Consider the following 15,488-nt stretch of genomic DNA (forward strand, 5'->3'; position numbering starts at 1 on the left):
ACAAAAACATTCTGTATTAATATTATAGAGTTTTAAAGCATTTGTTCCTGAAAGGTAATAGAAAAAGATAACAAAAAATAAGTGATAGGAATAAGCGGTTTATTGATTATAATTTATTCAAATTCGGTAACAGCATATAATGATGCGGATTTTTAGTGAACGTAGGGGTTTAAAAGGAATTACTTTCCGAGTGTGCCATGCATGGCGCCCTTTGCACAACAATTGCTCGTTACGATTTCTTCTTTACGCATATATATATATATATGCGTAATATATATATATATATATCTTTTTTTTATATAACGTACCATTTAAACCTGTTAATATTTTACTAAGTCGAAAATAGAGATTGCCTGGAGAAATGTGTATGGAGTTAATGGGTAAGTGTATAATATCACAGAATACAGCTTTAAAAATCGATACCTCCCATGGATCACGTTTGTTTTTGTACGTTTATCAATAGTCTACATTTATATATACATATATACGTATACTTCCAGTCAATATACGAGCTAAAATTTTGTTCAGACGTTTATATGTTGCCCTGGTTTTTCTGAGAGCGTATCAAGTAGTTAATTGCTTTAATTGTGTAAGCAGGAATAATTAGTCCTACAAGAATCGAAGCTAAATTCGAGAATTCAAGTCACTAACATGTTAACGATTCAAGATGAACGAAATTTTCTTAAAATTTAAACAAGAAAATTTGTGATTTTACATATTTGTTTGTTGTTCTTAGTTAATTAATTAATTAACATGCTGGTTTCTACTAGAGTCCTCGAAATTATCACTTTTGCGGATGTTCAAATTTCATCGATATAAAATTGATATTCAAGAATTCGAAATAAAAAGAACGATAACAGGTAACAAATTGAAATTTGAGCATCGTTTTACGTTGATGATGGTCATAATTTGTATAAAGAAACATTGTACGATTTAATAAGATCGAAATTTTTGTGTACTTCGTTACATATCGGTAAATTTGTCACTTTTGTATTATTCAGATACAAATTTTACAAATTCTAGTCACTTGTGCCTTTACCAAATTAAGCAAATTTTTCGATTTTCCAATTCGGAGTTTGTAGAAATAGTTAAAAATTTAATATCGTTCCCTTATGCGCTTTCAAAATCGAATCCTTTGTATAATATGCTTTTAAAAAAAGTAATAATTATTCGTCAATTAGAATTAATTGCATAGAATGCAATTATGGCAATTATTGAGTTATTTATATTACAAAAAGAAAACGCAAGAGAATTATATACATAGATACGTACTTTGCGAAATTTTACGCAACATGTAGTAGTGTATTGTTATATGTAAATCGATAACATTGTGTGTGCGCGCGCGTAGGAGTTATTTACATATAAATAATTTTACACGAAATCAATTCTTATCATGATAAATAAAATAAATATAATTCATATTTTATATCCTATACAAATATCAAGAAAGCAAAATATTTATGATTTTTGCATTAGATTTATTACATTATATTTTGCACACACTAAGAATTATAAATCACTATCGAAGTTGTAACATAATGATAGATTTAAGTATTGCGTGTCAAGAGAAGTCATATATCTTCCTAGTCGATTATGATCGTAGAAAAATCAATATTCCAATATCGTAACGTATTGATCGATAGAATGTGCTTTGAAGACAAAATTGCATTTTTTGCGTGATCAAATTCATTGAGCGTAAAAAGAGGAAAGAAAAATATGCATTACATTTGTTACAAACAAATTACCATATGTCAATGTAATTCGAAATATTTAACAATATTTTGGCTCGTTACCGTAGAATAAGGAATTTTAAATCCTATTTTATGCAGATTGAGGCATTTTTAATAATTCTGAATATTTTTGTCCTTCATATACTTTCTTTTTTGTTTTATTTGAATATATTTACTTTCAACAAACTTGTGCAAAAGTTACGGAAAAAGTAGTTATTTTTGTTGCCATATTACTATTATTTTAATCCTCAAGATATATTTATGTGGTTAGACCAATTTTTTCATTATAATGAATTTTGTTTCTTGCAGTTTAGAATTTTCTAATTTAAGGGATAATGTGACAATGAAGGAAAAATATATTCCTGACAACTTTTTAAGGGTCGAGGTTATGTATAGTGAAAATCTCACGACTCATTATTTCAAAATGAACCCACAATGCACCCTTCTCTTTTTTCACCTTTTAAAGATACTTAAGACTTATTAGAATGCAACAAGTTTTTTGAAACACTCGTTTGTATAAAATTTAAGAATATATATAATTTGAATATGCCTCATACTGCATAAATATTTTGGAATTAAATAATAAATATATCAAATAAAAAAGAAGGTAAGTGTCAAATTGAAATTGGAATTCCTTAATTATATCGTGTATATAGTCGGTCGTAAAAGGTACAAAAAATTACGATACATATACAAATATAAAATAGTACATTATTTTCTAGAATAAAACTAAGTTTTTGAAATTATAACAGTCTATTTCTTAATTTTTATAAATATTTTAACAATTTCAAGTCTTTTAATAACTAATTTAAGGAATGTACTTTACTTATTACATAAGAATTTTGAATGCTCAATTTTTATTCATGTACTCCTTTTACACAAATACTAGTTTCTATTGTAACAACAAAAACAAAGAAATTGTATTTGATAAAATCATTACATTTCTTTATATCATAAGGAACTCAAAAAATCTATCTTTTAAATTCAATTTCATTGTTAAACCGTGAGATTTATCTGTGATAACAATTTGTATTTCGACAATAAATTTGTAAATACGCTTATATGAGTACGCGCAAACAAATTTTTTAAAGACTAGATATAGTGTGCACTTTTTCATTCTGTAAACTACTTGAATGAGACTTTGTTTACATGTTAATATTTGTATCTTCTTTTACAAGATTTATTTATATATACTTGTTGTGCATGTACAATTAAGAATGAAGATTACAGGCAGTGAGTTTTTTTTCTATCATACAATTTACATGGTAAGCGTGGCCGCAATCAAATATTGCGATTCCATTATTACCTAATAGAACTGGTGTTTGAAGGGACAGTGTGCAGCAAGAACATGCAGATAATTTATTCTGATAATGCATTCCCCAATGATGCGGTCCATTCTCGAAAATATTTTTATTAATCGGTTTACTTAAGTCTTTTTCAAGAACTTCTATCACTTGATCTCGAATCTGTAAAAAACATAAATTTTATAAAATATAAATGTAAAATATAAATTATGGTTTAGTTAAAATATGAAAGATATAGATACAAACTGAGTTCTTTCTCTCTTTAATAAATATTTTCTGATGACCCACAAGTCAATTAAAAAATAATAATTACCTTTGTAGAACATATTGTATTGTATTCAGATGACTCCAAATTAGTTTTATTAAGATTAATGGCATACTTCATCCCATGTTGATATAAAAGTTTTGTAAATACTAATGACTGAAATATACTGCAAAAAATGAAAATACTTAATTATTTTTACCTGATTCTATGCTTAAGTGTTTAGAAAGATAATACTCACTTTCTATCAATAGGAACATTTGGAATAGCTTTCTCTAATTTTATTAATAATGTCATGGCAATATCAGGTCCCTGTTTCTTCATAATTTCATATATCACAGCAGTCCAGTTTATCCATTCTTCGTGATTTCCTCTTTTTATAGATTTTCTACAGAACAGACACTGCCCCTCTTGAATTTCTTTCGCGTATGTCGCTATATAGTTCCAATGTTTCCCATCCAATAAAGGTAAAAAAATGGAAAATATAATATTATCTCTAGTTTGAAGACATTGGCGTATTAGATCATTCGTCATTATACCATGCTGTTCTGTGTAAAGTGGCAAGTAATCTCGCCACATATAAGGTACTTTGTTACATAAATTTATACACTCCTCCTTATATTCATCTAGCATTTTCTTAAGAAGGGATTTACCAATTCCCAGGAACTTTGGTTCTATTAGTTCATTTGTTGGATACACACTACCACAGGTACATCTTCTGCAGCTTTGTGCATTTACATTAACAAAAGCTTTTATTATTTGTTTTATAATATTTTCATTATCTGTAGATTGTATTAGTTGTATTGAAACATTTTCTAATAAAGCATTGAAATAACATAGTTCTACGCTTCTTAATACTTCATATACAAAGTTCTGTAATTCATCTATATTTTCATATGAATCTTTGATAACATTCATTCTCCAATCTATATCTAAAATTATTTTTTCTAAGTCTTCTTCGTCCATTGAAGGCTTAATATTACCAACTACCGTATATATAATTTCCAGATCTGCTTGTATTCTTTGTGTTACACTTTTGTTCAAATTCAATTTTTCTTTGGTTTCATTATGACCTTCTTCTATTTCCTTGGCTGTATTGCAATTCGTGTCTACATCCTTTTTCGTTTTGTTATCGGAATCATTCAATGTTTTTTCTTTTTCTATGTTTAATTCGGTTTCAAAAAGCCTTTCATTATTTTGCAAAGAACAATAGGATATAGAATGAAGCCCCAAATTTTCCTCATCTTTCAGGTCTGAATTTCCGCAATTAACGACTACAATACCTGAATCTAATTTTTTTGGAATTATTTTTATATTAGATTCTAGCAAAAGTATTAAAGGATGTAATAATGTTGACAATTCATCATCTCTAAATATCTGCAACCTATTCTCTATATCACAAACATTATTAATCTCAGTATTATTTACTAATTCTTTTAATTGTAGTTTATACATGAGGCATATCTCTAAACATTCATAATATTTCTTTTTATTATACAATCGTAATATTAAGGAATCTAAGAAATATAAAACTAAACAATGAAATTCCCCATCAGAGGTCATCAAATATATTTTATTCTCGATAGTTTCTGCTAAAGATATATTTGAAAATTCATTATTCCACAGTACCACAGTTGCGGTCAGGGGATCAATAATGTATAGACCAGTAGAAGTATATGAAAATAAATACTTCTCTCCAATAACAGACAGATAGGAGAAATTAATAGATTGTGGCAGCCAGGTTTGTTCTGCTTGCTTTTGATAAACAGATTTTCTAATGCTTGGTCTGCATATTATTGTAGGTGGAATAGCAAGTGCTTCTTTAAACTGATGAGTTTTCATTACTACTCCATTTGCAGACACTTCCCAAAGTCTAGATCCTGGTCTAGCACAAAAGATTTGAGGAAAATTTTCTTCTTGTATCTTACTGTTACCTTCTGCAATGAAATTAAAGGAAGCCTTTTTATTGACTACTTTCCCTTCCGTTTGGCTGTCTGCAGCACTCTTATTCTCTATAAGGCATGTTTTATAGAAACAAGCACCAAATTCTCCATGCCGTGCTTTATTTCCTACTTGTTTATATTGTTCTTGTATTGTATCACATATGTAACAACGAGTCAAAGTTGACACTAATAATAAAGGTGATAAGAAGTTAAGTTGTATAATGCTTGAATCTAAATTCATCAATGTACAAGTTGGTGCTTGAAACATGCCATTTACCTGAAAGATTATCATTTTATTAGTATTAGTTTACTCTTAGAACAATCTATGTAAAACATAAAAGTTACTAATTTAGTAAAATATACGTCTATAATGTTTAAAATATTAAAATATTAAAGGCTTATACCGTAAAAATAGATAGTGCCATAACAGAAACTTTTCCATGCCCATCTCCAATATATACTTCAGAGCTATTATCATTCCAACATAGGCAGTTAACTTGTTTGTGAATATGCTCGGTTGATATAGCTATCAATTTTGGCATAGATTTTAGAGCTATTAGACAAACTATACCACGATTTGTTGTCAAGGCAATTGTTTTCTCATCAGGTGATATGAGAATACGAGAAACTGCACCTTCCTGGTGTTATAAAGATAATAATTAGAAATTATCTTTTTTATAATCTTTTACATTGGATTGATATATAAATTATGTAATTTCTTACTATAGTACATTAAGGAAAATTTATGTACCGATAAGGGTATTAACTGTATAAATGAGCATGGTTTCCTTGAAAACAGATAAATACTACCACTGGTTGAACCTAATACAATATAGCTGGAAGATGTATTGAAACATGTATACTGAAACATAATTAATTTTACATTACTCTCAAATTCTACTTTCATAGAAACAAACTTTTTGAAACTATTTTATTACAATTTTAAGAATATTACTTAAAAAAATAACAAGTATATATTTCTGTCCCATTTAAGAATTAAAAGAAAAACAACATTTAATTTAATTGGTTCTTACTATAAGTAGGATTTGTTAAACACAATATATTTAATTCCATCTCATTTACTTAATTCTAAAATAAAATGTAATTTTCTAAAACAGATATATGACACTGAAAAATAATTTCGTTTCAAATATTTGTGCAACTTCAAATTGTACTTCAAGTAATCGCATAAACCTTATTTAACAATAAACTAAATTAGAATGTGTATAGTGAGTCGTTAAAAATGTAATCTGTAGAAACAACACAATATTATGATAACACATAACATGTATTATTGTGTTGCATAAGAATTGTTTTTCAACTTTAAAGAAATACCTTGATTCGTTGAGTTGAATTGATAGGCTTGTAAAGAAGAGGATTTATTTCCTCGTACTCTGATAACACATAAGGAAATTCCTGCATAGTCCGCAAAAGTCTCGTGCGTAACTTATGATGAGTAACGATAGTTATTACGCACGAGTTTTACGATAATTAACTGTGTTAAACTACGTTAAGTTTTTGCATATAGGTTTATACACATACGCGGTTCACCGTATTTCATACGTGACTGCGAGATATATTTCATATAAGATTTGCGGAGCATCGAACGTTTTCATATAGAGGGCCGTCCTTACTATTTAAAGTTACTTACCTGCTATAAGCAGTGGTTGTCAATAGATTAATTATAGGATCATTCTATTTTAAATCTTTTTATATTACTTAAGTTTTATAAAGTTGAATAGAATATATGTTATTTAATTTAAAATAGTCTACTTTAAACTTGGGCATTAACATCTTTCTGCCTATTCTGAACTCGAATTTAAATTAAATTTAATTTAAACTTAATTCAAATCTACCATATAAATATATCCGTTTCTTACGTATATTTTTGATATTAAAACTAAACAGCGGCCGCATATACAAAAATTATTGAAGATATTATTTATTTAATTAAAATATTAAATATATACGATAAAATTAAGCATTCAATATTAGTAAATTAAATTTACTAGTTTTTCACAATGTCATGTGTGAGTCAACATCCTAAAAAGGTATTTAGTTTTTATTATCATACAAAGAAGTAATATTTGTCACAAATTATGAAACTAAATAGGTATATCATCTTCTTTCTTTACAGTCAATATTTTCTTTCATTGGAATAGTCATTAATACTTTCGCGATTATTGCGGAAGCTGTGACGTTTTACTATTTTCGAGATGTTTTACTATGTCCTTGATTGCAGAGGGTTTTACAAGATTTTCCATGCTTCCATGTATCAAAAAACGTCTACGATCTTCATTTTTTTTTGCAAGTACTTCTAAAAGCTGTTGATTTCTCTTCCCTCCATAAATAGGATGAATTGTCGCGTTACGTTTGATCTGTAATTTTTTATTATGTTGTTAAAAGATCAAATGTAATTTAATTTAATTTAATAAACATTTATTCAATTAATTAAAAAATATATATAATTGTTTTACCTGCTCAAAATTTTCTTGATGGAAAACGATCGCTTGATATGAAGAAGTCCTTGGTAATATTTTATCATTTTTAGAACCAATTATTTTTGTGTCCTCCAATAAATGATCACAAGACATAAAGCGTCGAGGACTCTCTTTAGTTTTAGGCTTTTTCCACTTTATCATGGACATAAAGAAATTTTTGAGTGACTTACTTCTATTGAGTCTTTTTCTGAAAGTACTTCTGTTTAAACTTCCCTCTTCCCCCTCGGAATGTATAAATATTTTCTCTAACGTATTTTTTTTGTAATCGTCTTGGTCGCTTTCTAAAAAATAGGAATTTATAGTGTCTGTTCGATTTTGTAACTCAACCCGATATCGATTAGGATCGAACGAAGAAGAATCATAGAATTCTTTTCTTTCATGGTTACAGACTTCGATGTCATTTCTTGAATTACAGTGTACATAAGCTTCTTTATAATATTTTGTATTTGATTGTTCATTTATTTTAAAATTATTCTCTTGCTTATTGAAAGTTTCGTCTACTGATTTCTTAGAATTACTATTTTTAACATGGATTTCTAGGGAAACATTTTTTCTCGTTCCAATATTTGAAGATACAGGTAGGTGATATCTGGTAGGCGTTTCTGATCGAGAATTCTGTATCTTGTTATCATCTTCCGAAGTTACTTTATTTATTTCTGTTTCCATATTTGAAACTGGAATTTCATTTTTTATCTTGTTAGTGGTCTCAACTTTTCTATTGAAGGAATGATCAAAATTATGATTCGAGTCATTTCTTCTGTTATATTTTGTAAAAAATTCGCCATTTGCTTTGTTTTTCCTTTCCAAAGAAGCAATTATTTTCCTCACGAAGTTTTGGGATTTATTCGCAGATTGCACCTCTTCTGGCTCACAAAATGAGTTCTCCCTAAAACATTTCTTTCTTACTTTGAAATTTTGGAAAGTATAGCTTGTGTATTTGTTTTCAATCGAAATAGAATTATTTTGTGGTTCCCCCTCATTGTTTACTATTTCCGAAGTATCTGACGTAGGTTTCGAATGATTGCTTCTTGACCGTAGCGCCATCTTCTTCACTAGTTTTTATCTTTAAATGCAAAGTAATAACAGGGAAGGAATTTCTCTTTGGTAATAAGTACACAAGTAGTATAGCTTGTAAATTTTTGATACTTTTTCACTTCTTAGATTTAAAATGTATTATGTTTGTGTCTCGACGCTTAGAACGGTAATGACAACGTCTGTAATTTGTTGCTCGTTATTCCGTTAGGTGATAAATATGGTAAAGGTCATACACGCGTGTGTACTTCGAATGTACACTTCATTTGAAATAGATTAATTTTTTCAGGTTCTTCTTATGTTGTTCTTAATCTTTCATAACATCAAACGAGGATGATACATTATTTGAAATGAACACACACACACACACACGCGCGCGCGCGCGCGCGCGCACATAATAGTAATATAGAATGATTAAAATCGTTTGTAAACTATTAGCTGTGTGACAAAGTACATACAGAATAAAATTTACATCATTTCAAAAGAGATACGTATCTGTAAAAGTTTAAGGATGATCTCTGTCTTACATTATTTGTGTACAAGATTTTGAAGATTATCTTGATTAATTATTGAATAAAAAGCTGTCCTTTGATCACGCTTTAGAATTTTGCAATCAATTATTCATAGCAATTCTATATGTCATCATACGCGAGTTACATAAAAAATAGTCGATTTGAAATTTCAAGCGTTCTACGACTTTCTGCCGTGTTATTATCCGTTCGCGTAATTAATTATAAAAATATAAATCTGTAAAAGCGATTTATAGAAAAGAGAATTTATTTTATGTAATTCAAATATATATATTGAAGATTATTTAATTTTTGTTTAAGGTTTAAATTTATATTCTTTGCTTTATTTCTTCAAATCTACTTTTACAAAAATCATCTATCACGATATTATTTTGTATTTTTTTTAAAAGACTATGATCATGCTACTATAACAAATATTGCTTCAAAGATGCTGACTTACTTTGCATAAGAAATATTTTACAAAATAATTTTACCATTATATTGGAATTCTGAAATACTAGAACTTTGTAAGAATTCTCTCTACAATTTTTCGTTAAAGAAGCATTACTATACTTTACAGTAGTAGACACTATCTACTGGATGGCAAATAAGTCAGTGTTAAAACTCAATCTTATAATTAAACATTCCATTACGTTTTAACTTTCATTCATATATTTCGTCGCATTCAGGATTCTAATGAATCCATTGATTCTGAAATACGTTAGCAACTAATTATTTTGTAGTATTACAAAGAAAAAAAATTAGATTGAATTTTAGAAAGGAGTTTGGCCAGTATCTTTTTAACGCGAGAAAGTTAAAAAAAGATTAATATAGGAACGTTAAAAGTGGTCTATATACGTAACTATTACCTAGTATTACAAAAATTTTTGTAGCTAGTTTTCTGTAGCTTCTCTTTTTTTTTGTAGCTAATTTTCCACTAGAAAATTTCCAAATATGTTATAAATAAGTAAATATAAGCCGAGACAATTTATTTCTATATAGCGATCAGTGACTATCGCCGAGTATCCTGGCATTTGTTCGAATCGCCAGAGAAAAAATTTTTCATTGAAGACATGAATAAATTGTATATATATTGAACAATACTATGTTTCATCAAACACGTACATTGAAATAATATCTTAAAATCTGCTTTATACACGTATGTTTCGTATAGTTTATAGCTTTGAACATTACAACTGTGTCTTCACGTTGTCCTAGTCAGACTGAGAAGTATATTTAATGTAAAATAAAACTAGTTTACTATACTATCGATGCATTATTTCGATAATAATATCGATAGAACATCACTTCCAATATAACTTTCCTACAAAAACTAGTTAAGTTTATCGGTAAAAAACAATCAAAATCGAATTCTTTATTTTCAGATATTAGACAATATTAGATAGATATAGGAAATACAGTTTCGTATGCATATAATATGCGTGAAACGATTGAAAATTCATAATTAAAATAATTCGTTATTCTAAGAGATTCGAGCTCGACTTGAAAGAGGAAGGCAAATTTGAATTTCACGGAATGCCTACAATATTCAGACTTCGTTCATATCATTAGCAAATATAAAATCACATTATTTTGATCAATCACTTGTTTGCAATAAAAAAGAGAAGAAAAATAGATCAAAGTTGAATTGAAATGAATTTGAAAATTATTTACCGCCAATTTGTCTCATGCGTAATGTAACAAAATGTTCGCAAAAATATGAATATTCTCAATGTGACTTCGATCTTTCCAATCTTTATAATATTCAATATACCTATTATTACATATACATATACATTAAATTTTATTATATACATATACCATATCTAATTTTATTATACTACAATATTATTATTTTATATTTGCAGAATACTCAAATGATACGATACTCGTTATATCCAGTCACTGGCAGCATCATCTGGAAAGTATCGAAGCAAATATCCAGATATCCGTGATTTTAGAAATAAATTCTCTGGCAATCAGATTACATTTTACGTCAAATTGAATCATGAAATAATTCGCAAATTCCTCTCTTTTGACTTTTACCGACTTGATCACTCGTAAAGAGTCCTACATTTTTCTCTGATGACTATTGAATGTAAATAAGTTTTTATCAGAAATTTTTGATACACTCGCTACCGTGGGGAAAACTCAATGGTCGAAAAATAAGATCCACTCTAATCAGAGTATCCCGAATCTATCACTGCGGTCTCGTGGAACAATTTCTTGCAGAGTGGGTTGCTCGTTTTATAAGTAGCTCCCCAGCTTGTTTGTAGTGAATATTCGACTTCATTCGGGCTTTTAATCGGACTGATACATGGAGAGTGACCATTGCTAGACAATCTGGAGTTAATGCTCAATAGAGAACTACTTCTTGGTAGTGTATATCTAGATATGGATATCCAATAAACAGAATCATCTTCAGCACTTTTCTCTTTGACTTCCAACGTGTCTTTTTTGACGCATTCAGAATTCAATGTCTGATTTTTGTCGCTGTTCAGAGTCGGCGATCTTCGACCATAATCACTGTAATCCGTTTCCTTGAGGGAATTTGATGTGACGTAGGATTTTGTCTCTGATTCACTGGTGCTGTCTTCGTCGTTTATAGAACTCCTTGATGATACGCTTCTCATTCTAGAAATGTTTCCCTTCTCCAAAACATTCACTATTTGCTTCACAAAGCACTCTTTGTCATCATCTTGGCTATGACACGGCTGCAACGATCTTCTCATTCCTTCATCTAAGTTTCGAACGATCTCTCGAACTATATTCTTCTTGCAATTCAATATTTTACTCCGTAACGAAAGTTCTAAATCTATGGGGTTACTCGATTCTTTGAAACTATTGTGCGTTGAACTCTTTTCGAAGATAAACGTCTTTTCCAGAAGATTCGGAGATACCTTCTTAGATCTTCGAATATTCTCAGACCTGTTCGACACATTCATTGACTTGTTTTCGAAAATCAAAGATTTCTCCAGTATACTCGGTGAAAGAATCTCTCTTGGTTTAGTCAAAAGATTCTCTTTTGGACTATTTTCGATGATGGCAGATGAAAATAGGTGGGCTTGAGAAGACTTTGGAGTAGAATTGGCACGAAGTTTGAAGAATTTTGGCTTTACATCTGGTGCATTTAAAGGAGTCCTCACAACTTCGGAAGCTTGAGAGGATTTTGGAGTAGATTTGGCATGATATTTGACGAAGTTTGGTTTTACATCTGGTGCATTTAAAGGAGTCGTCACAACTTCGGAAGCTTGAGAGGATTTTGGAGTAGATTTGGCATGATATTTGACGAAGTTTGGCTTTACATTTGGTGCATTTAAAGGAGTCGTCACAAATTCGGAAGCTTGAAAGGATTTTAGAGTAGATTTGGCATGATATTCGACGAAGAATGGCTTTACATTTGGTGCATTTAAAGGAGTCCTCACAACTTCGGAAGCTTGAGAAGATTTTGGAGTAGATTTGGCATGATATTTGACGAAGTTTGGCTTTACATCTGGTGCATTTAAAGGAGTCGTCATAACTTCGGAAGCTTGAGAGGATTTTAGAGTAGATTTGGCATGATATTCGACGAAGAATGGCTTTACATTTGGTGCATTTAAAGGAGTCCTCACAACTTCGGAAGCTTGAGAGGATTTTGGAGTAGATTTGGCATGATATTTGACGAAGTTTGGCTTTACATCTGGTGCATTTAAAGGAGTCGTCATAACTTCGGAAGCTTGAGAGGATTTTAGAGTAGATTTGGCATGATATTTGACGGAGAGTGGCTTTACATCTGGTGCATTTAAAGGAGTCGTCACAACTTCGGAAGCTTGAGAGGATTTTGGAGTAGATTTGGCATGATATTTGACGAAGAATGGCTTTACATTTGGTGCATTTAAAGGAGTCCTCACAACTTCGGAAGCTTGAGAGGATTTTGGAGTAGATTTGGCATGATATTTGACGAAGTTTGGCTTTACATCTGGTGCATTTAAAGGAGTCATCACAACTTCGGAAGCTTGAGAGGATTTTAGAGTAGATTTGGCATGATATTTGACGAAGTTTGGCTTTACATCTGGTGCATTTAAAGGAGTCGTCACAACTTCGGAAGCTTGAGAGGATTTTGGAGTAGATTTGGCATGATATTTGACGAAGTTTGGCTTTACATCTGGTGCATTTAAAGGAGTCGTCACAACTTCGGAAGCTTGAAAGTTGACGTTCGTTTGTCTATTCTCTCTTCTTTTGTCTATTATCACATCGACGTTTTTTAAATCTTCAGTCTTAGTAGTCCCATCAACGTTAAATGGTCGTTCTTTTAAAACAAACGTCTTTTTACTATCGTCACTGTTATAGTCGTCATTACACATGTCTTCGACGTCTTTTGAAAGTTCAATCTTCGGACCGGGTGGTAAAACGAGATTTAGGTTCTGGATTTTTCTAGAAGGCGACATTTTAGGAAAAGTCTTGGAAATTTTTCTAGGGAACTTCATTATCGGAATGTTCACGTCCAATATTTCTTCCTTGGGTGAAGAAGACTTCGTCGAGGATCCCGTGCGTTTAGTTTCTGGTAACATTTGCTGACAAAATATTTTTTTCTTGTAGGATGTTATAGGTGGTGCCACTTTCTTAGCTTTCTGGCGTACATTTTCCTTCACATGTGGAGATATATCTGAAATTAAAAGTTATATTGTTAATATAACACAGTCAATATAACTGACATACTTCTTTAAAAAAAGGACCATGATTTGCAATTCAAAAATCTGTCATTTGTTATCTCTACATTTTCATAAAGATCGAACATTAACAAATACCTATTGAATCGGAAGACGATGAATTTGATGTACAGTTTCTTCTAGAAGTAGAATTCTTCCATGGTGGTAGACGATTTTCAATCGGCATGACGTTTAATATCTTTGGTGGATTCGAACATTTGTTTAAATACAAATCTGGGATGGAAAGTTTTTGAAGAGACTGCTGAACTTTCAATTCGGCTTCCGTCAATTGCCTATTCTATTAAAGGAAAATAAGAAACAAAAATTATTAAAATATTCAGATCAAGTAAAACTTATTTCTGTAATAAAAATCATGTATATGTAAAATTCCTCGACGTTCTAATATTACTGATTGCAAACTAATTAATACTCTGTGGCGAAGGAGTAACGATAATTAATTATTGAATGTATGAAATACAAAAGAAAATTGCGAAGTAAAGGGCTAAGGGAGACAAGTGGATTTTGAGAAATTCATTTAACGAAGCTGAACAAAATTTAATTATTAATTAATTAAAGTTATACATTTTTAAATTTCCGTTAAAATCATAATACATAAATTAGTTAAGTAATTTTTCTTCGATTCTATCACGTATATTCGATAGACTGTTCGAGGTCAAAGTAAATCACAGATGTCAGTTACAAATTATGACAAATAGTACATTTCGAATAAGAAAACCATTTGAAAAGGAAGAAATTTGCAATCACAGATTCAAATTCGTAAAATCAACTTACGCGTTCATTGTCCAAAAGCAGCATATTATTTCTAATCCACTCTACTGCCATTTTCAATTAACAATTATCACCAAAACGAACAAGTATAAATCACCCAAAAATCGAAAGGACGAAAACGGAAAACCAATCTTCTAACGCACTTTCCCGCAAATGACATGCCAACCCTCTGTGAGCTCCTTAATATAATCGACTGGATCCAAATTCCCCCACTTCTGGAATAAGACGAGTACTAAACGTGGATTCTTATTTCTAAGTACAGTTATTTGTAGTTTCTAGAAATCTTCAAAGGGTGCTTAGAGACCCCATACTTGCAAATGAAGATTTACGTAATTACCTCGAGAGGTTTTATTGTAGCTTACCTCAGAGATTCGATTGTCTTTTGAAGTAGCTTGCTGACAAATTTTATACCGCACTTTTACCTTGTTTTATTAGGGTTCATGGTAGCCATAATGAAAATGGAAAAGTTTAATTGTTTTCCCTTGGATACGGGGCACTTTTCTTGCAAATTAAGTAAGACACAATTTTTATTATTTCACATTTTTTTGCATTATGTACAGATCGAAAAATTTTAAGTTGTAGTAAGCCACTTTGAAATTTCTCTTAAAACTTTTTAGATCGAAAACCCGAATCTCCGGCTTTTGTTTACCAAGTGTGAACGTCTGAGGGCGTGAATCGTGAATCTTCTGTTTATGAAGCGTCAATTCACTCTTCTTGTTTACAAAGTTTT

General features: G+C 30.2%; 3 protein-coding genes across 4 annotated transcripts; all 3 read right to left on the reverse strand.

Annotated features, from left to right (window-relative positions):
- Positions 1–78: 78 nt before the first annotated feature.
- On the reverse strand, positions 79–6,866 carry LOC122568439 (Hermansky-Pudlak syndrome 5 protein). 2 transcript variants are annotated; one of them, XM_043728141.1, is made up of 6 exons: positions 6,575–6,866; positions 5,991–6,101; positions 5,644–5,877; positions 3,538–5,516; positions 3,348–3,465; positions 79–3,196 (listed from the first exon to the last, which is right to left on the reverse strand). In XM_043728141.1, exons 1-6 carry the CDS (start codon positions 6,659–6,661, stop codon positions 2,942–2,944), a joined length of 2,784 nt encoding a protein of 927 aa, XP_043584076.1. In that variant the 5' UTR covers positions 6,662–6,866; the 3' UTR covers positions 79–2,941. The 2 variants fall into 2 exon arrangements, with proteins under 2 accessions (XP_043584076.1, XP_043584077.1); XM_043728142.1 differs by lacking the exon at positions 6,575–6,866 and having other exon boundaries at positions 5,963–6,100.
- A 389-nt stretch (positions 6,867–7,255) lies between these two features.
- Positions 7,256–8,875, reverse strand: LOC122568445. Its single transcript, XM_043728162.1, has 2 exons — positions 7,717–8,875; positions 7,256–7,617 (listed from the first exon to the last, which is right to left on the reverse strand). The coding sequence occupies exons 1-2, from the start codon at positions 8,782–8,784 to the stop codon at positions 7,420–7,422; spliced, it is 1,266 nt and encodes a 421-aa protein (XP_043584097.1). The 5' UTR covers positions 8,785–8,875; the 3' UTR covers positions 7,256–7,419.
- A 2,091-nt stretch (positions 8,876–10,966) lies between these two features.
- Positions 10,967–15,412, reverse strand: LOC122568431 (probable GPI-anchored adhesin-like protein PGA55). The gene is made up of 4 exons (XM_043728131.1): positions 15,121–15,412; positions 14,762–14,973; positions 14,069–14,267; positions 10,967–13,926 (listed from the first exon to the last, which is right to left on the reverse strand). Exons 2-4 carry the CDS (start codon positions 14,810–14,812, stop codon positions 11,459–11,461), a joined length of 2,718 nt encoding a protein of 905 aa, XP_043584066.1. The 5' UTR covers positions 14,813–14,973; positions 15,121–15,412; the 3' UTR covers positions 10,967–11,458.
- Between the last annotated feature and the right edge of the window lie 76 nt (positions 15,413–15,488).

Source organism: Bombus pyrosoma, linkage group LG6 (assembly GCF_014825855.1).
Source record: "Bombus pyrosoma isolate SC7728 linkage group LG6, ASM1482585v1, whole genome shotgun sequence".
Taxonomy (NCBI): domain Eukaryota; kingdom Metazoa; phylum Arthropoda; class Insecta; order Hymenoptera; family Apidae; genus Bombus; species Bombus pyrosoma.